At 40.5% G+C, this 27,142-nt stretch overlaps 1 protein-coding gene across 6 annotated transcripts in view; it reads right to left on the bottom strand.

Moving 5' to 3' along the window:
* CTNNA3 (catenin alpha 3) overlaps positions 1 to 27,142 on the bottom strand; it is a 1,664,900-nt gene that overhangs the window by 1,626,815 nt on the left and 10,943 nt on the right. For all 6 annotated transcript variants that reach the window (XM_063101675.1, XM_063101678.1, XM_063101679.1 and 3 more), the window contains one exon: positions 16,618 to 16,721. In XM_063101675.1, coding sequence (XP_062957745.1) covers positions 16,618 to 16,721 — 104 coding nt within the window. The remainder of the gene's footprint in view (positions 1 to 16,617; positions 16,722 to 27,142) is intronic.

The raw sequence follows: 27,142 nt of genomic DNA, 5'->3' as shown, positions 1-27,142 counted from the left end.
AAATTGTGAGTAAATAGCAAACATATGCCAAGTTGGTTCAAATACTTTGGGAGCTGGAAATGTGGCAGTCCATATTTAATGTGAACACCCATGGCCCAGACAATGAATGTTTTATAGGCAGCATGAGAAACAAAGTGCTGCAAAAATGCCCCGTCAATATCCTTTGGGTCACTGATGACCATACTAGCCCCATACATTGGTCATCCTATACATGAAGTAATGACCATGATAGCCAGTCTGGGCAAAGTAGAGGAGAGGAGACAAGCAAAAGGGGTCCAAAAGGTGGCTAAGACCAAACCTCTAGATGCTTGGGATTTTATCACAAGGGGGCCAAGAAAGACCAGCCAGAAGCAGATGTGGCTTGACTTGCTTGCAGCAGGGATTGATAGCAAGAAAATTAACCAGCAACCAAATGCAGTCCTGTTTGCCTTGTGGCAAATATTGTGCCCAAACAGCGCTTCACTAAACATCTGGAAACAGGTGGCAAGGTACACCCAGTGGATTTAAAGAATTTTTTGGTTGCTCCCACGGAGGTGGGTGAACTGTTCCACTTTGATTAGGGAGCAGGCCAAAGTGCTCATCTTTTTGGGGGGTGGGGGGGTGGCAAGGACCGAAGGCCTAACATTGAACTGGCAATACATTGGTCAAGGACAAATGTGCAGCATGTATTGGCATTGGTGGATACAGGCACAGAATGCAGCCTGAAATATGGCAATCCAGATAAGTTTCTAGGGGCCAAAGTTCATGTAGATGGCTATGGAGGACATACTATCGAAGTCAAAGCTGTGTCATTGCCATTGGGCACAGGATGATTGCCCCCTTGTGTGTATACTGTATATGTATCCCCTGTAGCTGAATACATCTTGGGTATGGATTTACTTTATGGTTTGCACCTCCAAACAACAGTTGGAGAGTCTTGGCTGCAAATACAGACAGTAAATTCTGTGTTATGGGTATATGCTAAACATGACCAACAGGTGTTACCCAAGCCAAGATGTGTAGTTAATATAAAGCAATATCATCTACCAGGAGGACATAGAAGATAGGTGCCACTCCGTTGGAGTTAGAGAAAGTTGGCATTATTCATCCAGCCTATAGCCCATTTAATTTTCTGGTATGGCCAGTGAAAAAACCTGATGGTGCCTAGAGAATGACTGTGGGTTACACAGAACTAAACAAAGTAGTGCCTCCTTCGCATGCAGCTATGCCTTCAGTTCACAACTTGATGGAGCAGCTGAGGACTCAGCTGGGAACTTATCATTATGTATTGGACCTTGCAAATGCTTTTTTCTCTATTCCAATCTCAGCTGATAGCCAAGATCAGTTCACCTTCACCTAGGAAGGAAGACAGTGGACCTTTCAAGTATTGCCGCAAGGCTATCTGCATAGCCCAACCATCTGTCATGGTTTAGGGGCTGGGGACCAAGACAAGTGGACTAGATCAAGCATGGTTACAGTGTTTCATTATATTGATGACATGTTACTAACCTCTGATTCTCTTGCTGATTTAACCCTGGCAGCTCCAATGCTGCTAAGTCATTTGGAACAATGTGCATGGGCCATGAACACAGCCAAAGTGCAAGGATCTGGACTGTCAGTCAAATTCTTGGAAGTTATCTGGTCAGGTAAGACAAGAGTCATCCCAGAAGCTATTATAGACAAGAAACAGGCATACCCTCGACCCACAACAGTAGCTCAGCTACAGACATATTTGGGACTTTTGGGGTATTGGAGAGCTTTTGTACCCCATATGGCCCAAATGGTGTGCCTGCTGTATGCACTAACAAAGAAAGGAGCCTCTGGGATTGGACTGAGGAAGTAGAATGGGCCTACTGGGCTACAAAGAGGGCAATACAGCAAGTGCAGACTTTACAAGTGGCTGATCCCGCTAAGCCTTTTGAATTAGATGTACATATAACCCACGAAGGGTTAGGATAAGGTTTGTGGCAGAGACAAGACCAATTCCAAAAACCTGTAGGATTCTAGTCTCAGCTCTGGAAGGGCTCTGAAGTATGTTATTCTCTAATAGAAAAACAGTTAGCAGCTGTGTATTCTGCCTTGATGGCCACTGATGCTATCACAGGAACTGCCAAAATCCTAGTAAGAACAACATACCCCATACTAGGTTGGCTGCACACGTGGGCAACTACCCCTAAAACGGGAGTACCTCAGACTCCCATTCTGTCTAAATGGGGAGCATAGATAGAACAAAGAAACACTGCATCAATAAGTCCTCCGTCTAAAGAGTTGCAAACTGTGCTAGGCCCAGTAGAGGTTGTGGAGGAAACTTTGATATAACCCTTACCCATGGAGGTGGAGGCCACACCTTTCCATGAAGAACAGGGACCTATTACGGAGCAAGTTTGGTATACAGATGGCTCTAGCGTGGTACCCTCAGCATCGTGGATGGCTGCTGTTGTCCAGCCCTTAACAGATACCCTGTGGTATGAAAATGTCACAGGGCAAAGCAGTCAATGGGCTGGATTGAGAGCGGTATGGATGGTGATAAAAAACTGAGCCTGGGCCATTAACCATCTGTACTGACAGCTGGGCGGTGTACAGAGGTTTAACCCTTTGGATCTCTATTTGGAAATGTCAGTGGTGGATGGTAGGCCACTGACCCTGTGGGGACAACCATGTGGCAAGAGTTATGGGAATGAGGACAAGAGAAAGAGGAAACTCTTTTCATGTCACAGGACACTTCCCCTTAGTCAGTCCAGGCAATGATGAGACTGATGCCTTGGCTAAAAGTAAGATGCTGGAGAGAGCCCCAGCTACTGATGTAGTCCAGTGGTTACTTCAGTGAATGCAGCACGCTGGCAGCAAAACCATGTGGATGGCGGCTCAAAGATGAGCCCTGCCTATAAAATGAGAAAATGTAATGAATGCCTGTCCTGTTTGTCCAGTACGTGCTCAAGAGAGTCCACACCCCTGACAGTTGCCACATACAAATTGGCAAATAACTCAAGGAAGGGTGCCCTTGACTCGATGGCAAGTGGACTTTGTTGGACCACTGCCAAGGTCAGAGAATTCCAGATACATCTTCACAGCTGTTGATATGGCTACTGGCCTTCTATTTGTATGGCCTTGTAAAGCCCCAGAACAGGTAAGAACTGTGAAGGCATTGAATAGCCTTATGGCCATGTATGGACAGCCTCTGTTCATAGAGAGTGATAATGAACCCACTTTACTGGACATGAGGTACAGAAGTGGGATTCCCAGTTGTCTATTCAGTGGAAGTTACATATACCATATCATCCCCAGGCAGCGAGAATGATTGAACGATACAATCTTTTAAAAAAGGGAGTAATGCTATCTGCTCAACCCCCATCCCTGAAGGAGTAGACAGAGCAGTTATGGCCAACAGTCAGGATTCTAAATGAGAGACTCCACAAGGGTGGACCCTCTCCAGTGGAAGCTCTGTTGCGCAGGGCTGCAACACCATACAACCGCAAGTCACTACTAAAGATAAGCTTTTGAAATCAGGATATGGCAAGAATGGAAATATTCTCTTGCCAGCCCCAACCTGTTTGCAACAGGAACAGACAGTACAATGGGAATGGCATTGGAGAATAGAAGCCCCCATATACACTGGGTAGACCTAATAGGGCCTTGGGGGAAAGGATCAGAAGAAGACTTGCAAGTTTCACCTTGGGTGACAAGTACCTGGCCTCCCCAAGTAAAGGTAAAATGGCCTGGAACAGATAAGTACTCTATTCCAAAGGACACATTTGTATTATCATTATGGCCGATTATGAGTTCCCCTATACTGTTACATGTAGAACCAACAAATCCAATAGTGTCAGCAGATAATGTATGGTATCATAAACCAGGTAAGATACCTATTCCTGCAACCATCCTTTCTCAGGATGGCAAACTGGCATGTATCTTACCAGAAGGGCAAGAACTCCCCCTATTGGTACCAATAACCCTTCTGTCTTTTCGCCTATAGTGTTGCAGCTGTGGGCACTAACATACATTCGTGTGGTCGATGTGTCGGCTTGCTGAATATGCACTGAACTTCCCATCAGTGTGGCTAATAGTTGAAAGAACTACGGGAGAAGCCTTAAGGCATATTGAACAGAAAATGGGTTATATGAATGTAAATGTCATTTATCCTTGCTACAAGAACATCACAGAAGATTCTGAACTATAGACTATACAGCGAGGGACCCTGAAGAGGTGGATTGTAGGGAAAACATAGGAAAATGGTCAGGGCCCCTCAGATGTTCAGAATCTTGCTGAGCATTTGCTGTATGTAAAAATCCACGTACACCCAGCCATTCCTTGGTTACTATCTAATGTAATTGCATATGGGCACCCAGGCAACCTGAGTTATGGACCTAAGTATAAAAGATTAACAGCTCTAAGACACCGTGCTTCTCAGGATGCTCTGGGAGGCCACTAGGGCAGTTGCTCCTAGCTCTGAATAAAATCTATTGATTTTTTACCCACGGCTCCCAGGATCTTTTCCTATTACATAGCTCATGGACCTGCCTGTGAAGGGTTTGCGACCCAGTCTGTACAACGGACTTGAGGGGTCTGTGAGCCCTAGCCCTAGCTTGACAGATATTTATCCCAATCCCCAATGGGTAGCAGGTTATGAGGAAGATCAAATCATCTATGAGAGATAAAGAAACTAAAGTGTACTGGGGGTAAATTTGTAATCCTCTACATGTATTGAAAGGGAAAGCTACATTTAATGTTTATATCCATTGTGAGATGCATCCTAGTTTCAGAAATGTTAAAAATGTGAGGTGGAGAATGTGGAAGAATATGTCTAAACTGAAGAAATACTGTATCTTGCAAACCAGGGTTGAGAATGCAAACTGTTCACAAAACACATTTACTAAGCCTTAGTTTGTAGATAATCAAGCCTTAATTCACTACTGTGGATATATCTACATATTCAAAGTCAGCTATGATAAGGTTGAAAAGACACCATTTTAGCACAAGCCTTGGGCCAAGAGGCAAAACCATGCCCACTACTGGCTGATACAATGGCCAGTATAGCAGTTCTTACATTGTAATCACCTGGGAGCTTTTAAAATTAGTGCCTGGTCCTACTGCCAGAGATTCCGATTTAACCAGTTTCGTGTGAGGCCTAGGCATCAGGACTTTTTTTTAAAGCTCCCCAGGTGATTTTAATGTGCAGCCAGGGTTGAAAACTACTGGGCTAACAGAATTTCAACAGTAAGAGGCATTTTCTGCATTGCCTACCTAGCACTCTTCCCCCAAGTGAGGCTTTTGTATCTCTCATAAGTCTTGGCCAGAAACTACTCCAACATAATTTATCTCACAGCTATGTGTTGGGTATTGCCCATTTCTTACACGTCCTTAACCACTGAGTGCAGAATATCTTCATGAGAAAATGGTCAGTCTAGAACAGCAGTCTACAAATTAAGTCCCTGGGTCCAAATCTGGCCACTTGCCTATTTTTGTAAATAATAAAGTTTTATTGGAACACAACTACACCCATTTGTTTATGCATTGTCTATGGCTGCTTTCACACTACAACAACAGAGTAGTTGCAACAGAGACCCTATGGCCATCAAAGCTGAAACTAATATCTGAACCTTAAACTATTTACTGTCTGGACCTGTACAGTAAAAGTTTGCTGACCACTGGTCTACAGTCATGGAGTTTTCAAGCTGCAATGTTGTCTCCTGAGACAAGCTGGGCATTCTGCAATAGCCCAGGGAATTCTATAAAGTGTAGAGTCACACTTCAAGCAGTGAAAATGACCACATCTGGGGAGATACTCTCCTATCCTTTCATCCAGCTGAACCACAATTGTTCCCATCAACCTAGCATTTTCCACTAAAAAGGCAAGTGGATCTGGGCTTTTCAGTCTATACCACCTGGCTGCCTATGAAATCAGTTTAAAACACACCAAAGTTAAGTTAGAAGTGGATATTTGTGGAATCAGTCTAAATTCATACAAGAAAAAAAAAAAAAGATGAGCTCAGATTGAAAGATAAAGTATTAAGAGAAATGGAATGGATTGGAAGTGGCCAGAGAACCCAAAACAACAGGGGGGCAATGTTGGAGTAAAGAGAAAGGAAATCAGAGTCCGATAGGACAAAAGGTCTAGGAAGCAAGCTGAGAAGAGGTGAAGCATGCGCAGTGACTGACACCTGCACACAGCTAATCTCAAAGCTACCAGATTCCGGTGATGGAGGCATCCTTGTATGCTTGCCATGCACACTCCCACTAGACTCTCACTATTTAATCAATTAGCTAATGGTTTTTCTTATTCTTATTTTAATTTAAAGAGTGGCATCCTTTTTCTCAACTATTTGTTTCTCAAGGATACTATAGCCTAACAACTTTCCCATGGGAGTAGTTTTCTGGTAGTAAAAGAATGCAGAAATTGGAGAATTCACTTTATTAGAATCAACGTAGCTATACTGAATCACCCTAAACTTTAAAACATTTTTGAGGCAGAATTAAGTTTATTTCTTCAACCTACCATTAAAATAACATCTTTATATTTATTAAGCCTTGAGCGTATAAGTGTTTAAAAGACATTTAATTTACTAACTTTTAAGGTTTCTTGTTGAGGTTATAGTCAGAACTCCATTATTTGCTTATAAAGAATTCTTCAAGAACACTATGTGTGTGGATTTGTCTTTGAGATTTCCTTGGAACCTTCAAGATTAATTCTGATATAAATTCTACTGATAGAATAATCAGCAAGGGTACAAAAAAAGAAGTTTGGAGATAAAGTCAAGAAAGCATAAGTAAATGGCACCATGATCATACAAAATGACCTATAGAAATGACAAAAAACCACCACAAACAAAACATGAATTATTTTCTGAAATTAAGAAAATCATATTCCAGGAGGCCAAGAAGCCAAAGGGAGCAGATATGTCCTCTCCCTGCTACCTGGAAGCCAATAGAATCTGTCTGTAGAACAGTGAGAAACTAACCCTTTGAGCATCTAGTCATCTACTTGCATAAACTGATATGCATGATTGCTTGCTTCTGGCTCCTCCCTCCCTCCCCCTTTGGCTCAAGGAGAGCAGAAAGAAATTTTGTTGAGCATGAGTGTGGCAGAGTAGTTCTTTGTAGAAGCCAGGGAAGAAAGAAAACCTGGAGGTTGGAGGAGCTAGGATTGAGTGCTCTTCATCCAGCCACTTGGACTGGGTTTGACTCTAAGGAGAGAGGAGAGATTACGGAAGAAGCTGAAAGGGGTTGTTCTGATAAAAATTTTCTGTGACTCTAGGTGCAGGAATTGCTTCTATTGTCACATGGGTTGGGTCCATGTGACAGGATGAAGCACAGAGTTGGAAAGAGAAGCATTCTCCCATTTTCTGTAGGAGCCCAGCACCGCTTTGCCACCCAGAGGATTGGCAGCTTTGGAGACAATGGCTGGGACATGGCTATCTATCATGTCCATTTCCAGTCTCACAATGAGCATCATTGTCAGTCACCATCCATCAGCAAAAATATGAAGCCAGACAAAACAGGAAAACATCAATCTGACACATAGCAAATTGTATTTTGAGGCAAATAAGATTATAGACATTTCTTTTATGTAATGACTGTAGCATGATCTAGCAGTTAATATCCCCTTCATAGGGTATACAACATAGACACGTAAATTCTTTCAAGCACAATTCTGCACAAATAGACTTTCTGCACTGCATTGCCAAACTTGGATCTTGAAAGTGATAAAGTGCAGATGACTACATTGCAATCATAAAAATGTAATTGCTGAGAAAAAAATTATTTCTGATCCATTGAAGGAATTTATTACAGAGGGATGCAACTGTGTAAGTTATCACACAGAGAAAATGAGAGTGAATGATTGAAATATATCCCAGGCTGAACATCCCTGTAGAATGACCTAGTGATTTACCCATGCCTAAGAGAAAAAAAAAAAAAAGGATTAAAGATAAATGAGCTTTGGTGGGGAACACTCCAGTAACTTTAAAAAGGGCACAATAAAGATTTATGAATAAATGAATTTAGAAGCTGGAGTGACATAATAGTATCTATGACCCCAAAAATTAAAATGTGATTTGGACTTTGAGTTATATTCAGAGGTGATAAGCAATTTTTGTGGAACACTGAAAGCAAAAGAATATAACATGAAGAGAAATAATGAGGAAAGGTGAGAATGTTTTTAATGGGGATACTAAGTTGGTAACATCTGGCGGCAGTATAAATTTAAAAATCATAAACTTCTTTTGAAATGTTTTTCATCATAATCAGAGACTATTTCATATACTTAAAATAAACCATGTAACTAATTCAAATTAAACACTTTAGAACAATATCCAAGATGTGGAAACAACCTTAGTGTCCCTCGACATATGAATGAATAAAGAAAATGTGGTATATATACACAGGAATATTACTCAGTCATAAAAAAGAGGGAAATCTTACCACTTGCTAACAACAATACACCTTGAGGACATTATGCTAAGTGAAAAAAGCCAGAAACAGAAAGGTAAATACAGTATAGTCTCACTTATACATAGAATCTAAAAAAGAAGAACTCATAGAAGCAAAGAGTAGAACGGTGGTTTCCAGGAGCTGGGTAGGGGGAAATGGGGAGATGTCAGCTAAAGGATTTAAAATTTCAGTTATAAGAGGAATAAATTCTGGGAATCAAATGTACAGCATGCTGAGTACAGTTAATAATACTACTATACAAGGGAACTTCAAAAGGTTCGAGGAAAAAATGGAGTTAAAAGGCAAAATTAGGCAGCCAAAATAGCTTGGTTGAGGGAGCATTAGACTGAAAACATAAAAATAAAAAATATAAACTATATTTCTTAATACTACTCCTTCAAGCTCAAGACACTTTTTGTAAGCAATGATTCCAGACATTTAGTTCATCCCTTAAGACTGGGGGTCCTGGGAATTTAACCATGTCAATTCAAGAAAGAAGGAAGGTAGGGAAGAAGGGAGGATGGGAGGGAGGGAGGAAGGGAGGGAGGATAGGAGGGAGGGAGGGAGGAAAGGAGGGAGGGAGGGAGGGAGGGAGGGAGGAGGATGGGAGGGAGGGAAGGAGAGAGGGAGGGAGGATGGAAGGGAGGGAGGGAGGATGGGTGGGAGGATGGGAGGGAGGGAGGGAGGGAGGATGGGAGGGAGGGAGGGAGGATGGGAGGGAGAGAGGGAGGGAGGATGGGAGGGAGGGAAGGAGAGAGGGAGGGAGGATGGTAGGGAGGGAGGGAGGATGAGAGGGAGGGAGGATGGGAGGGAGGGAGGGAGGGAGGGAGGGAGGGAGGGAGGATGGGAGGGAGGGAGGGAGGGAGAGAGGATGGGAGGGAGGGAGGGAGGGAGGATGGGAGGGAGGGAGGGAGGATGGGAGGGAGGATGGGAGGAGGGAGGGAGGATGGGAGGGAGGATGGGAGGGAGGGAGGGAGGATGGGAGGGAGGGAGGACGGGAGGGAGGGAGGGAGGATGGGAGGGAGGGAGGGAGGATGGGAGGGAGGATAGGAGGGAAGGAGGGAGGGAGGATGGGAGGGTGGATGGGAGGACCGGAGGGAGGGTGGATGGGAGGGAGGAAGGGAGGGAGGGAGGATGGGAGGGAGGATGGGAGGGAGTGAGGGAGGGAGGATGGGAGGGAGGGAGGGAGGATGGGAGGGGGGAGGGAGGATCGGAGGGAGGGAGGGAGGATGGGGAGAGGGAGGGAGGGAGGATGGGAGGATGGGAGGGAGGGAGGGAGGATGGGAGGGAGGATGGGAGGGAAGGAGGGAGGGAGGATGGGAGGGAGGGAGGGAGGATGGGAGGGAGAATGGGAGGGAGGGAGGGAGGGGGAGGGAGGATCGGAGGGAGGGAGGGAGGATGGGGGAGGGAGGGAGGGAGGATGGGAGGGAGGATGGGAGGGAGGGAGGGAGGATTGGAAGGAGGATGGGAGGGAGGGAGGGAGGGAGCGAGGGAGGATGGGAGGGAGGGAGGGAGGGACGGAGGGAGGATGGGAGGGAGGGAGGGAGGGACGGAGGGAGGATGGGAGGGAGGGAGGGAGGATGGGAGGGAGGGAGCGAGGGAGAGAGGATGGGAGGGAGGATGGGAGGGAGGGAGGGAGGATGAGAGGGAGGGAGGGAGGTTGGGAGGGAGGGAGGGAGGATGGGAGGGAGGGAGGGAGGATGGGAGGGAGGGAGGGAGGATGGGAGGGAGGGAGGGAGGATGGGAGGGAGGGAGGGAGGGAGGATGGGAGGGTGGATGGGAGGAAGGGAGGGAGGGAGGATGGGAGGGAGGAAGGGAGGGAGGGAGGGAGGGAGGGAGGATGGGAGGGTGGATGGGAGGGAGGGAGCGAGGGAGAGAGGATGGGAGGGAGGATGGGAGGGAGGGAGGGAGGATGGGAGGGAGGAAGGGAGGGAGGGAGGATGGGAGGGAGGATGGGAGGGAGGGAGGGAGGGACGGAGGGAGGATGGGAGGGAGGGAGGGAGGATGGGAGGGAGGGAGCGAGGGAGAGAGGATGGGAGGGAGGATGGGAGGGAGGGAGGGAGGATGGGAGGGAGGGACGGAGGTTGGGAGGGAGGATGGGAGGGAGGGAGGATGGGAGGGAGGAAGGGAGGGAGGGAGGGAGGGAGGATGGGAGGGTGTTTGGGAGGACGGGAGGGAGGGAGGATGGGAGGGAGGAAGGGAGGGAGGGAGGATGGGAGGGAGGATGGGAGGGAGTGAGGGAGGATGGGAGGGAGGATGGGAGGGTGGATGGGAGGACGGGAGGGAGGGAGGATGGGAGGGAGGAAGGGAGGGAGAGAGGATGGGAGGGAGGATGGGAGGGAGGATGGGAGGGAGGGAGGGAGGATGGGAGGGAGGGAGGGAGGTTGGGAGGGAGGGAGGGAGGATGGGAGGGGGGAAGGGAGGGGGGAAGGGAGGGAGGGAGGGAGGGAGGATGGGAGGGTGGATGGGAGGGAGGGAGGGAGGAAGGATGGGAGGGACGGAAGATGGTCGGGAGGGAGGGAGGGAAGATGGGAGGGAGGGAGGGAGGGAAGGAGGGAGGGGGGATTGAGGGGGGATGGGAGGGAGGGCGGATGGGAGGGTTGGGGGGAGGAAGGGCCACAATAATATGTTGAGCTTTCAGAAAGGGAGAACAGATCTATGGTTACTCGAGTTAGGAATTGGGTGGGGAGGGTACAGAGAAATTGGGTAAGTGACACAACGAATAATTAAAATTTGTGATAATGAACATGACAACAACATTGATTTAACCGCCACATATTGTACATAAAAACTGATAATCATCTCTGTACCCCATAAATATGCATAATCAATTGTTTCAAAAAAATGAAATGTAATAAAAATGCATTCTTTTATACATTATTAACTAAAGAAAAATCGGTGCCCTTTAAAGATTTTTTTAGATTAGGAAAGAAAAAGTCAAAAGGAGCCAAATCAGGACTGTAAAGGGGATGCCTAATGATTTCCCATTGAAACTCTCACAAAATTTCCCTTGTTCAGTGAGAGGAATGAACAGAAGCATGTCATGGTGGAGAAGGACTCTCTGCTGAATCTTTCCTAGGTGCTTTTCTGCTAAGACTTTGGCTAACTTCCTCAAAACACTCTCATAATATGCAGATGTTATCACTTTTTTGCCCTTCAGAAAATCAACTAGCAAAATGTCTTGACCATCCCAAAAACCTGTAGCCATGAACTTTGCTCTTAACCAATCCACATTTGCTTTGACCAGACCATATCCACCTCTAGACAGCCAAGGCTTCAATTGTGCTTTGTCTTCAGAATTGTACTGGTAAAGCTATGTTTCATCCCCTGTTACAATTCTCCAAAGAAATGCTTCAGAATCTTAATCCCACTTGTTTAAAATTTCCATTGAAAGCTCTACTTTTGTCTGCAGCTGATCTGGGTGCAACAGTTTTGGCACCCATTGAACAGAAAGTTTTGCTCAATTTTAATTTTTCATTCCAAGTTGTGTACACTGAACCAATTGAGATCTCTGTGGTGTTGGGTACTGTTTCTACTACTAATTGTTGGTCCTCCTCAACTAGGGCACAAACAAGATTAATTTTTTTCCTCATAAATTGATGTGGATGGTCTGCTGCTGCAGGCTTCATCTTCAACATTATTTAATCCCTTCTAAACTGAGTTATCCATTTGTAAAGTGCTGATTTCTCTGGGGTATTGTCCCCACAAACTTTTTATAAAGCATCAGTGATTTCACCATTCTTCCACCCAAGCGTCACCATAAATTTGATGTTTGTTTTTGCTTCAATTTTAGCAGAATCCATGTTGCTCTCATAGGGTCTCTTTTCAAATTGATGTCTTATCCTTCTTAGTGCCTCAAAGTAGATCCTGTTCAGATGTTTTAACAAGTTAGTATGAGTTTATCTGGGGACGAAAAAATTTAGCAATCCATACATAGTTTTTTCATAATATGCATTTTTCATGAACTTTTTGAAGACCCCTCATATTATTTACTTGAAATTTGATAAGAGAGTAGATTTTAAGTGTCTTCAACACACACACACACACACACACACACAACAGTAACTATGGTGATGGATGTGTTAATGAATTTGACTGTTGGTAATGAGTATACAATGTATATAAAATCATCATATTGTAAACCTTGAATATAAACAATTTCTATTTGTCAATTAAATATTTTTAAATAAAAAAATATACATATTGGAAAAAAGATAATGTGATGAGACATGTAGCATGATGTTATCCTAGGGGAAAAAATACCTTTAATATAATTTAATAGGCTCTTTTATTTGTGTTGTCAGGTGATACATGACCAAAGTGACACTAACAAGTAGACCGAGCATCAAATCCAAACAGGTCAGTTATCTTCAAATAATAACTCTTTGACTTTGAAATGTACTGATTTTTAATAAGCAGAATCCCATAATGAAAATCAAGAATGTGTCCAAATAATTTTGTCCAGCTAGAATTCTGCTTTATGAAATAGTTCCTGCACATAGTAGATATTCTATAAATTATTAATATTTTTAATTTAATATGACTTGAATATTGCTAGGACCTAGAAACATTTTTTGTAGCTGGGATATTGGTAAAATAGTATTCCAAACCACTTTTACAAAGTCAATACACATTTCGAAAAACATTGACAACAATTTTAAGGAAGACAAAATTAGCAATTACATTTACATGTAACTGAGAACTATCTGGCATATAATAGGTACTGCATTCCCTTTCACTGACACATCTACTTGTGGATCATGAAAAGTCTAAATCCGGCCACATCAAAAGTCCTCTAAAACTAACATAATCACACTTTTTCAAAGAGTTAACATTTCTTTCCAATCAAATAAAATTACTTCAGATCATTTTCACCCTTTTAATTTTCTAGGTGGATTCAATAAATGTTTTTAGATGGTTATAGCAGTTTTAGAACATGCCAGAAAACACACACACACACCCACAAACTGTGACCAGCATAGTCTTTAATGTGAATTTATTTACAATACTTCCCATTAACTGCTACAGAAATGTGCTTAAGTAAAACATCTATTAGTTTGAATTAGAATCTAAAAAGTAGTTTCACCATGATACTTTCTCTGTTCATAAGTAATATATCAGCAACCTTTTTGATTTAGCAAGTCTTCAGTGACCAACTCTAATGTTCAATTGTTATGGAACAAATAAGTGTTGTACGGTGGCATTCATGTGCTTGCCTTTACCAGCCATCCCAAAATGAAGGTCATTTCCCTATTCCCATTCCTTATAATGGCATAGGAACAAAATCTTAAATGACCCCCCCACATCCACAACCAGCCCAGCGATGACCACTGAGCTGCCACAGGAAGTGCCCCAGGCTCCCAAGCTGGGACAGTGGGGGGCTGAGGGCTTCAGCCACAACCCCCTGACATCTGTATCCAGTCCAGCAATGACCAAGCCACCACTGGAAGCCCCCTGGTTTCCCCTGCTGGAATGAGGGGGGTGCCGTGGGCCTCAATCACACCCCACTTCCTTCCTCCTCTGCCCACCCTATTTCCCTCCCTCTTCCCCATCCCTCTCCCCCACAATTGCTCCACAACAACATCTTACATTGAGGCATGGATCCGAGGTAAGCTGAACCCAGCTGCAACCAGGTAAAGAGTACACTAAAAACACCATTTCCATGCAGGTAGCCCACCATAGTCAAAGCAATTGCCATGGCTGCCACAAAAGTGGCTAGTCTCTATAGCAGTAGTCATAGCCACCATGCAGAAGACTGCATTGACACAAGGAGAGGCACCAGCAGAGAGCAAAAAAAAGAGGTCCTCTCTCTCCACAAAGCACACTCCAGAGTAATAAAAGAAGCATCTGATTTATGATAATAGGGGAGGACTTGATCACATCTGTCTCAGTACTGGACAGATCATCTAGGCAACAAACCAACAGAGGAACAGTTAATCTATGAGATAGAAAGATCCCATCTATGGTTATTAGAGGGGAGGGGGGAGGGGGAAGGGGAACAGGGAGCAGGGTCTGGATAAGGGGCATAAAGAATAAGTATGATTTGTAACAATGAAAACACTAATAAAAAACAAATTTAAAAAAGAACTTAAATGAGCTGTGAGAACTCATTTAAAACTTTCTCCGAAAAACTTGGTGATATGTATAAAAAAGCATAAAAATTCTCATATCTTGGCCACTTAATTTTACATTTAGTAAATAATTGAAATTGAGAACAGAAATGTATATACAAAGATGTTCAGCACGCAGAATTTATAATAGTAAAAAAATAGAAATTACCTAGATGTCAAAAAATGAGAGGCTAGTTTAAAAAACTACAGTGCAGTTTATGATGTATAAATAAAAAACAATTTTATTAAATCATGGGGAAATTATCAAAATATCATTTTAAATAGAAAAGTGAGATAAAATTTACATATACAGTGCTATCTCCACCTTGTTTACATATTCAAGGATACTTCAAAAAGTCTGTGGAACAATGGCATTAAAAAGTAATACAAATCTTTCCATGAACTTTTGAAGAGCCTTTATACTTGATATATATATAAAGAATATATGTTGTTAAACTGAATTAAGTTTGGCCTAAAGGTTTCTCTGTACATAGTGAACTGTAAGCTAACTTCATACGTAAACAGACTGTAACCTATCCTTATAACATATAACCAACATTCAGCCAATCCCAGCAGCTGAGTTTCAGCCAATCATAGGTGGTCGACTGTTGAAACCATGTTCAAATAAGGGAGATGAAGAGCTATAATCAATGCAGCTACTCCTGTACCTCACTTCAGTTTTTTTTTGTTTTTTTTGTTTTTTTGGCCTTAAGTGTTATCTGACCATCGGGTAGCCCTGGAGTCTCTCTGAACCTGTTCTAGTTCTGGGGGCTGCCTGATTTGTGAATAATTCTTTATTCAATTGAACTTTGTTAAATTTAATTTGTCTCAAGTTTTTCTTTTAACAGTATATAAAGAATATACATTCTTTAATATTATAAAGTATTAAGAAGATAATAAAAATCACCCATAACTTTAGTATACTGGAAGTAAATTCATAGAAACATTGATGTTTATCTCTTGGTGGTAAAATTATGAGTGTTTTTATTCTCCTTTTGTTGTTATTGTTTGATTTTGTGGGGGGGGGGGTTGTTTGTTTTCTAATTTTTCCAATTAACTTTATCAGAAAAATAAGTGTTTTTTTCTTTTTAACATAAACCCACTTAGTGGGTGGCTAAGACAGGGCCTTTAATGGAGTCTCCATTGTCATTTAGTATTAATGTCATATCAGATATTAGTGCTACCAAAGTTAGTGATCAAACTATCATCAGTGCGGCACATGTTTTGAATTGTCTTTCCAGTAGCAGATAACAACATGTGCTAAGCAAAAGCATGTACCATGTCTATTCTCAGAGCTACTCCCCTCCCCACCATCCATCTCACAAAGAAGATAGGCAGAACATTTGTAAATGATCAGAGGTAAGGTTGGTGTTGTTTCTCACCCAAGTAACCCTCGAGTGCTTTGAATCCTTAGAAAAAGAATCTCAAATCTTGTCTTAGGAGGCATGATGTAAGGTAGGCCTAAATGCAAGTTCCCTCACAAACTTTGGGTTAAGGATAAAAAATTAAGTCTATATGCCATTGTGTAAGTTTCTTCAAGCTCTGCCTTAAGAAAATCCAATACATAAAATCTGTTAAATAAGTCAGAGAATCATTATGCATATCATCAAAGGAGTATTCACTTTTTGAAAGACTTTATCACAGAATTACTTTAAATAGCTGCTTTTCTCAAACATTTTGGTATTTCAAAGATAATTTCCTATTTGACAAATGAGCCACCATGTGCCTTGGAGCAAGTCATTGAAATTCTCTAGGCCTCAGTTTCCTTACCTGTATAATAAAGATGGTTTTAACCATGCTACCTGCCTCACTCAGTTTTCATAACTTCCAAACAAGATACTTTGTATAAAGGCACTTTGAGAATTTTATATATATATATTATTAATGCTATTGCTGTTAAAAGAGAATCTGAAGGAAAACTTTCAGAATTTAACTACCACTAAATACATACTTTTTTACATTTTAACAACACTTTAAATAAAGCTCAATTTTAGATGACAAGTCCATACATAAAAATCAAATCTTTCCTTGGTTGTCTATTTTTCCCACATGTTTTTAGTTCTGCAATTACTACATGTTATGATTTCCACAGTATTAATACCTGGATTATGAGAGGCTCCAGTAGTTTCTCTACAGTGAATGTTTGGACCTGCAGATCCCGAGGGTCGATATTCACTGTGATTGGTGTTTCAGCTGACATGCTGCCTGTGTACAAACACAAAAAGACGCTATTAATAAAGAAAAACACTTTCTAAAGAAGAGCATTTATGAATATCATATAGTAGGTGAGACTTGTATTTAGCACCTCTTCCTGATATCAACTGTTGCCCTTAGAGCACCATGGTGCCAATCCACTATCACAGAAACAAGATATCACAGAAACAACTGTTCTCTGAAGTCATGCTGTCTGGGCTTAAATCCTCTAACAACTTAATCTGTGCTAGCATGCTCATGATTAAATTAACAGCCACCGCAGGTGAATTTTCATTTGATCAATAGTCTTAAATGAGAAGAATGGCCAGCTTCATGAGACATATCTTACAGCATGCAAGGCCTTTGTCTTCCATGAAATCATAGCACTGAGGCAACCCACACAGATATTTTGTGTGATCTTATTAATGATAGATTAGGAGCCACGTAGGACTTTGGAAGACATGTGATATGGCTCTACTTGTTTTGGAGATTGTTTATTTGATGGTTTTGATTGGAGAAGAAGGTTAGAGGTAATTTACTTGTATAGAAAATAAACTGATATAAATTAGAATAGTTATTATAAAAAGATAGAAGAAGTCCCTGAGAAGACATTGATATTTGGACAAACAAAATAGGAAGGAAAAAAGAAAAGAATTACAAGCCTTTCTTTAAGACATAAACATTACTCTTAAGAATTAATTCAGTGACATTTTTGTGTAAGAATACACATATATATCAAATGACAATGTGTGATATAACATATTCAGATTAACATTTCTTTTCAGATTAGCATTTGAATTAAGACATCAGCCATGAAGACTATTACCCAATTACTGGACCTGCAAATCTGTATTAACTTGTTCACACTCAATAATCAACCAGCAAGTATTTACTAAAGATAAAGAGTAAGAAACATATGTTTCTCCTATACACAAGTTGGCCTATTTAAAAAACACTTAGTCCACAGAAACACAGATCTATCAGTGCAAAAACCTTTCTACTCAGCTTCTACCTGTTTTCTTCAATAGAACATAGATTTTATGTTTTATAGAGAACATAAAATCTGCCCCTAGAAAATACCCTGTTATTCTCTATGATAACCATGGAAACAAAAGAAATAGAAAGCATTATGTTTACTTTAGTTTTTCCGTTTATTATTTTAGATATAAGGGTGGATAATTGTTTTCCTTTTAATTGACTAACTGGCTGGCTGGCTGGCTGGCTGGCTGGATGGATGGATGGATGGATGGATGGATGGACGGATGAGCACACATTTTCATAGTGTCTCTCTTATCCAGGGTCAATCCCTTCAACTATCCTCTCAATTTCAATTTTTCTAGGAGACAGGATTGTTCTCTTTCCTAAACTTCTTTCTCCAGCTTCTAAGGGATATATCAGAATCTCAGGATAGGGCCCATGTTCCCTCCAAACTCCCTCCCCTGAAAGTATACCCCCACTCTCCCCCTATCCTTTTTCACCTCCTCCTGGCCTAGTTTCATAAAATCATCATCTCTTTCCTCATCAACCTCTCCCACTCTACTGGATCTTTCCCCTGGATCCATAAATGTTCTGTGGTGTATATTCAAAGATAATCATGATCTCTGTCTGTGTGTATGTGTAAGTAAAAAGACCAGTGCTTTACCAAGGCCTTTCCTGCACAGTACACCTGATACACATCAGAGAGAGAAACACAAAATCATCCTATAACTAAAAATTCATCCTCATTGGTTCTTATCTTGATGTACTCTTTCTTAGATTAATAACATAATTTGTTTTTTAAAAAACAAAGGCAGGGGCCAGCCCCGTGGCTCACTCGGGAGAGTGCAGCACTGATAGTGCCGAGGCCACGGGTTCGATCCTATATGGGGATGGCTGGTGCGCTCACTGGCTGAGCGTGGTGCAGACAACACCGTGCCGAGGGTTGCAATCCCCTTACCGGTCACAAAATAAAATAAAGGCAAATATTATAGAGCACAGAAGCTTTATTGCTCTTTAGATGTTATGCCACATGATTAAACTCCACCATTCTCTTAATACAAAAATGGATATTTGAAATATTCTTGAGAATAATAGAAATCTGCCAAAAGGCTGTCCCAGTGACTTAACATAGAAATTTGTACATAATCAAAAAAGTGAGTTTCAAATATAATACTTCTAATTCTTTCATGTGTCTTCAGCAAAGTTTGATATTAAAAACAACAATAAGTATGCTGAAAGTCTCAGAGGAACCAATTATTACAAATCTAATAACTTATAAAAGCAATTAAGTACAATTATATAGTCCAAGGCTTTCCATACTATTAAAAGCACTAATGCAATACTAATTACTTTGTGTATAGTATCAAAACATTAAGATAGGAAATTATAATAAGTAATTTGAAGTGGGGAAAAAGGACAATTTATGCATTGAGTGTCCTAGAGTTACCCTAGCCATGTTTTCAAATAGCTGTAATACATTATTTATCTACTAAAAACTACTGTAAATGCTGAGGGTTTTATATAAAACCCTCTAGTATTACTGATTGCAAAGACAGAGTGCACTTTCTGAAACGTAGGATATTTCTACATAGTTCTCTTGCCTGCTCAAGGCCCCCTTACCCCTCAGGACTGTCAACTGTGTCCTTATTCTGAGCTATTGTTAACTCTATCACAAGCCACTTAAAAAATGCCTACAATTTCTTTACTTTTCAAAAAGCCATTTTTCCTTTAAAAACATAATTATTCAAATTTTATTAAGTGAAAAGATATTATTTGAATTTCTTTTTAAATGAAAGTATGAAATGCCATTATCATATATCAATATATAAAGTCAGAAAGCCCAAAAATTTAGCCCTTTACTACTTACTTCTCCCTCCTTTCACTGATTTATTTCCTTTCTAAAAGTAGAAACAGTCTCTTTTCTCAGATAGCCACTTGAAATGTAGGAGCTATGCTTCAAGAAAGGCTCCAAACACTATAGCCAAATGGTTTCTCTCAAATGCATTTCTAGGGCTGAAATGTTTTGTTTTGATTTGTTTTTTGTTTTGGTTTTTTTTTCAATCATTCTACCCACTTTGCTTCCCTGTAACACAGGCAAATCTAAATTGACAGATAAGATATTCCCATGGTGACCTTTCTTCATAGCCCAGAGCCACTCTATGCAATAAGATACGTCCTTCAACCTTATGGTTCTATCAAATGAGTGCTCACAAAAGGGTTTACTTGTTACTCCTTTGATAACAGATACTATCCTGTGGAGTATACTAACATTTATAAAACAAATGTATTTCACAGGGCCTAGTTTCCAAAGCCCTGTACTTTCAGGTATAACATAACCTTTTAAAATTACATATAGAAATGTTAAATTTGCAGAAGACAGGAAACTTTCCCCAGGCTAGAGTCTCTGTTGAGGACATAGAATTGTAACAAAGTAAAGTTGCTGGCTCAAGGACAGATGCCCTTGGAGCAGGTTAACCTACTGATTGATATGTTTAAAAAGTTGATTATTCTTATGTAAAAATACTGAGGAAACTGCTGTAGGAAAACACAGTATTTGCTAATAACAAGCTTTCGTTGGTGGATCGACTTCACCTTTTGCAAACTGCATTATGGAATGTCACTTTGTTACCCCACTGATGTTACCAGCTTCTATTGTTAAACTATATTTAGCCATAACCGCACCTATGTCCTTTTTCTGTAACTTTCTGGCCTGGAGAATAAATACTGAGACAGAACCCCAGTTCAGTGTTAATTTCCCAAAGGAGGAATGCCTCTCTCTTGAGGGTTCTGGGAGGTTAACCCCTTCAAGGTGTCACACAGCTCAGAAGAGATGGGCTTTGAGTAATCCATTTTGCGTCTCCATCACCCAGGGGAAGAGAGGTGACAAATCCATGTGAGGCAAAGCAACACTATCCCACATAAAAATCAGGTCAAGATTGCTGACATTGCTTTTTTCTTTCATCTCAAGGACAAAAGTAGAGGACACTATTGTGAACTAAAATCAGATCTAAGTGAATCTTCACAGCCTTTAAAAACAGGTCCTTTCACTGTGAAATTCACAATGGGTTTCCAAAGATACATTGAGCACCAGAAATTGAAGGTAAAGAAAATAGAAACTCAAGGAGAATGAAAATTATCCCCATAATATGCAATACTTCTAGAAGAGTGTTTTTCAGTCAAGAGATAAAGACAAACCTAATTTGGCCAAAGTATCTTCTAAGTTTGTATTCACGTCTTTAATACACATTAAGTAAAGAAAGTTGTTCAGAAGTTCTTTTTTTCATGACAAAAATTTTAAAATAATCCAACAAATCCTTGAAGAACCTTGGCCACACTTATTATTATTCTTTGAACAAATGCTGTTTCTTATAAGAAAATCTTTCTGATCTTTTGTATCTGTCCTGTTCAGTAATCGTGATTGATTTGGAGATCAGGCAATAATAGGCATCAAACTGCAGAATTTTGCAAATCAAGCTGAAGGAAGGTCAAAGTCAGACCCAACTCTTATACCAATATCACAGAGCAAATCCAAAACAAAAATTCTGCTGGATATTATATTCCAAGACATTTGCATTTTATAATCTATAAAATCTTAACAGTTACGGAGTGCCTCCCAAGCAAGTCAAGAATACCTCCTACAACAGCCTTCATTTCAACAATACACTGAGCTTGTATAATTAGAAATGATAAGTTCACTATACCGTTAGATGCTGGTGATTACTTTTGTAAAGTTCTTCCCTAGATTAAGTTGAAATCTGTCACTTTTTTAACTTTTACCCAATAGAGATGGTTTTATAAAGTGGGAAAAGTACACTTTATAAAGTGGAAAAAGAACAGGTTTGGAGACAGACAATTAAAATAAAATCCCAGTTTTCAGAATAAAAGGCAGGAGAACAAATATCTTGACAGTAATAACAGATGTCTCCAGGGATAAACCTCAAGGCAGAACAAACCCACCCACATGGATCCTCCCCTTCTCCCCAAACTAACTTTGTCCACAATGCCTGAATTTTTTTCACCCCACTTTATTCCCTGCTTGAATTGAACTTTTATCAATTTTAAACTCATTTAGTTTAACACGCATTTCATTTTTAAGTACAGTTAAGTCTGAGAGGTTATCGGATGCTCACATTCAATCATACATCGGTAAGAACTAGTTCATTGCTATCCATCTGCAGCATGTACCACATTGAAGGAGAGGGATTTTAGAAAATCAGAGAGATGTGCAGAGAGGCCAGTGAAAAACATCACCCATTTCCAAAGTTTGCCTAAGGGTGGCCGTTTTCTCAAATATATTAAAGAGAAAATTTTTCTACCTATTTCCCCTTCCTACAGTAACACATGACCCCTTGCACCCCTGACGCCCATCTCCAAAATCCAAAGCTCAGGCTCCTCTTAGTAAAACTACAATTCTGCATAAGTTGACAAGTTCTTGTGGGATGGCTTGAAAATCTAACCATCTATAATATGATTTCTATATAAAAGTCCCTAATAACAAATATTTATTTTTAAAAAAATAAATAAACTTTTGTAACATAGTTAGTTTGTAAGGTGATGGGTGATTCTCCTTTAAGATTACTAAATTCCATGACACAGCCATCATATTTACCTAGTTAGTCTAACTTTGTAGTCACTTTATTTATTTGTTTGTTTGTTTGTTTGTTTGTTTGTTTGTTTAGGGCAACTGGCCAATATGGGGATCCAAACCCATGACCTTGGTGTTATAAGGCTACTCTCTAACCATCTGAGCTAACCAGCCAGCCTAACTTTGTACTCACTTTTTAACTAAACTGTTCAAGTCTTTTTTTCAAAGATTACTGAAAATTCAAGTGTCCCCACCATACATTTTGACAAATCATTTTTATTTGCCCAAGTGCAGATTTTATTTTGTCCTCCTAACAATTCATCCAGTAGAATCCAGACTTTTATTCTTGCCAGTCAAAAATTGATTTTAAAGAACTCAACACATTAACATTCCCTCCCAGTTTCCTGTTCATCCATTAATTTTTTCAATATGAATCCTATAGTTCCCAATTAAGTCACTGAATAGGTGAGGGCCAGGCAGGAAACCTGATTTTCATATCATTACAAATCCCTTTCCAGTTATATAATGATCAATTAATAAACACCTTAGACATGATTTTCAACCAATTATTTAACACTTACTTTTGTGTGAAATAATCTACTTTTTTTTCATTTTGTCAAAAAATATACCATGGGGGAAGCTTTTTCAAATGTTTTACTGAAACAATGACACCCTTTCTATACCTTCCTATTTAAGAGTTCGATTTAAAAAAAAAAAAAATCTAGTTTGGTATGAATTGTTCCTGGAAAATCCATGCTGACTGCTAGTATTTACTGCCATTTATTTACATTTTAGTTCTTTAGTTTTCCTACAGTTTGGTACCTAGATGTCCAGTCTAATTATAGAGAACACCTTTTTACCTCTTTTGAAAATAAGGATATTTGCCCTCCCCTGTGTATTAGTCATTTCAGGCTGCTATAACAAATATACCATAGACTAGGTGGGTGGGTTAAACAACAACATTTTTTTCTCACAGTTCTGGAGTCTAGTAAGTCCAAGATCAAGGTACTGGCAGATCCGGTGCCTGGGAGGGCCCACTTTGTGGTTCACAGACAGCTGCCTTCTCTTTGTATCCTCACATGGCACAGAGCAAAGAATGTCATGTCTCTTCTTATAAGAGCACTGATCCCATTCGTGAAGACTCCACTCTCATGGCCTAACTACCTCCAAATACTATCACCTTGGGGTTGAGGTTTTCAGCATATGAATTTGAGGGGACACAAACATTCAGTCCAGAGCATCCTGCTTTGGGGCAGGTTTGTTATTTCTTGGTGACTCTTAGGATAGTCATCTGCAGATCATTTTAGAATTCAAGGATATATTACTTCAGGATATACATACTTCCACTGATTTAAAGAGACTAGGATATCTCCTTCATTTTCATCATCTAGAGTTTCAATTCTTTTTTAATCAATTAAAATTTTAATAGGTAATACAAGGTTTTACTACATATATATATGTAGGTTTGACTATATATATATATGTAGTGTGTGTGTGTGTGTGTGTGTGTGTGTGTGTGTGTGTGTGTGTGTGTGTGAGTGTGTATAGTGAAAGCAAGTCTCATTCCCATCTGTCTCCTCCAGCCACCTAATTTGCCTCCTAGAGAAAATTATTCTGGTCACTTACTCATACAGTTTCAGAGATATCATATATAATACCAGCACATAAATATTTATATATTTAATACAAATTGTAAGATCTTTGCTTTTTCACTTAATTCAATTCCCTTGTATCAATCTCTGTTCTACCTTTGCTAATGTGACATCACAGTTTATGTGTATTATCTGTCATCTATTAACTTCATAGCATATGGCTCATGCAGAGGATCTATTCCTTCTTTATTCTTTGTTTCTCTTTCTTGCAGTGTTAGAATCCCCTTTTTCTTACCTTCTGCATGTCCTACCAGCCCTAGCAAATAAGAAGTGCCTTAGCCTTCCCAACATTTTTTTTTTTTTTTTTTTTTTTTTGTGGCCGGTAAGGGAATCGCAACCCTCAGCTTGGTGTCGTCCGCACCGCGCTCAGCCAGTGAGCGCACCGGCCATCCCCATATAGGATCCGAACCTGCAGCGGGAGCGCTGCTGCACTCCCAGCGCTGCACTCTCCTGAGTGAGCCACAGGGTCGGCCCTTCCCAACATTTTTTTCCTAGTTTATGCCATTCTATTTTATTTGTCTTCAGTCATGTGTCCCTATTGTTATCTTTGATACGTATTCTTTTCACATGTGTACTCCCTACACAGGTACACTAGGGTTTGGGTTTGTTGATGGTGTTCTTCAACAATTACTTATGAAGCACTTAAACACATAAGCCACAGTCCTAGATTCTGATGAAAGAAAAAATTATAAAGCCCAGGCCCTGCCAACTGTTCATCTTCTTTTTTTGTTTTTAACTCAATACATTCCTCTTATTTCATATATAGTCTCCTAGAATCATACTTACTATTAATCTGAAATTAGTAAAATTTGCCTCTCTTAAAGTCTCAAATGAATATGTAACTGTATCTAACATTGTCTTAATTAGGATTATCACCTCTACAATAAAATAGTCACTTTCTCCCAAACCAGTATTGTTCAGAGAGCTGCCCCATCCCCTATCCTCATGCTTTAGATGAGTCCATGGGGTCAAGGCAATGTACTCACCTGGAGCCCATACCTACTCTTCTGACACACTCAGTGTACCTAATATCCCAATTCCTGTTTAACCAGTGCAAGCTCACTTCCAGTGCCCATGCCAACCTCTTCCTGGAATCCATCCTTCTGAGAATGAATGACTCAACATGCCCTTCCCTACATCTGAGAAGTAGCCAAGAGGCCGTGTATGCTGGTGAGTATAGATGGAGTTTGGATGTACAAGCATAGTTGTCTGCTTCCAGGTGCTCATGGCCCCTCGAGTGCAAGACAGAGCCAGATGTGGGATGAGAAGGGGAAGACCGCATATCAGGGGCACCCTCCACCATCTCACTCTTACATCTCACTCATTCTTCCAAGGAATCCAAGAATTCTAAATCCAAACTGCATTCTGCGTCATTTTGAAGGTATATTTTTCAAGGTAGAAAGATTGGAGAATAGATTCTACTTTAGCAGGCTTTTAGCTTGATTTGTAACTTTACACATGTAGGCATATGGTATGCAGGCTTCCATTTGTACCTTCACTCTGCTCACTGCAAACTTAAGGATAGGTCTACACAAACTTTCTAGTATGCCATATCACCAAATTCTTCCTTATTGGTCAGATTTGATTCTTTATTGTCTCAATCTTTCAAGATGTACAGTTGTCAAAGAGGGTTAAAAGTCATCAGTTGTTCCACTTTTAAAAGAAGATTTCCTGAAATGTTCAAAAAGTGTCATCTGTTACTATAACATTTTTTAAAATTTGGACCAGGAAAGTTTTTGATCAAATAAGCTTCTGCAACAATATCACTGCTCTTTCCCTCTCTTTTTTCCCCCATCCAAATGCTCTCTATTATTATTCTTACCTTAAGTTTATGGATTGGATTTCTACGCAAGAGTGTGTACTTACTATAAGTATATTACTCTATCCCTTTTATTAAAATTACTTTCTGAACCTTCAACATTCCATAAAACAAATAAGTAAATAAAATGTTAAACACTCAAAATCACAACAAAAACATTCATGATTTATTAATATATCTGAGATTTATTTGTGGTTTTCAAGGTATTTATTATTCTTATTGACTTTCTCCCATGTTATTTTCACTGCTAATAACTATGCACCATCTCTATTAACATGGTTATTTCTATGCACTAACATGGTCATTTCTATGCACTAATTATTGTCATAACACCAACATGAACACTGTAATAAAGATGATGCATAGTTCACATGTGTTTGACAGTTTTATCTGGGAATCACATGTGTTTGACAGTTTCATCTAGGAATAGGTGTCACTTTCTCAAGTTTAAAGTTCTCTGATCATGTCAACAAGTCTTCCACCAAAAGTATCTTTGGGCTTCATGAGACCCATTCTGAATCTCATTTAGTGAAATTCCATGTAGTAAAATATAAAGGGGAGATATTTTTAGTAGGTACCAAACCCACCATCATCAAATGTTAATCTTTGCCTAATACCCTGTATTTCCAAAATATCAGAAGAAAGGATCATCAACTACTGAAATACTGACAAGTACTGACACAACATTATAAAAGAGAATTTATATTCATTTTCATTAAGAATTTATCTTGAGCTCCCCAGATGTCTGCCCCAAGCTGACCAGAACCCATCAACATGGCGACCCAGGTTATCAAGTGCAAGGCTGCAGTTGCATGGGAGGCTGGAAAGCCTCTCTCCATAAAAGAGATAGAAGTGGCACCCCCAAAGGCTCATGAAGTTCAAATTAAGATCTTTGCCACCGATGCCTATACCCTGAGTGGAGCTGATCCTGAGGGGTGTTTTCCAGTGATCTTGGGACATGAAGGTGCTGGAATTGTGGAAAGTGTTGGTGAAGGAGTTACTAGGCTGAAGGCAGGTGATACTGTCATCCCACTTTACATTCCTCAGTGTGGAGAATGCAAATTTTGTCTAAATACTAAAACGAACCTTTGCCAGAAGATAAGAATCACTCAAGGGAAAGGATTAATGCCAGATGGTACCAGCAGACTTACTTGCAAAGAAAAGACAATTTTACATTACATGGGAACCGGCATATTTTCTGAATACACAGTCGTGGCTGATATCTCTGTTGCCAAAGTAGATCCTTTAACACCTTTGGATAAAGTCTGCCTTCTGGGTTATGGCATTTCAACTGGTTATAGTGCTTCTGTGAACACTGCCAAGGTGAAGCCTGCCTCTACTTGTGCTGTCTTTGGCCTAGGAGGAGTTGAACTGGCAATTACTATGGGCCATAAAGTGG

This window comes from Cynocephalus volans, chromosome 7 (assembly GCF_027409185.1).
Source record: "Cynocephalus volans isolate mCynVol1 chromosome 7, mCynVol1.pri, whole genome shotgun sequence".
NCBI lineage: Eukaryota > Metazoa > Chordata > Mammalia > Dermoptera > Cynocephalidae > Cynocephalus > Cynocephalus volans.
The sequence above is the reverse complement of the archived record's forward strand: the minus strand, read 5'-3'. Positions and strand labels throughout refer to the sequence as shown.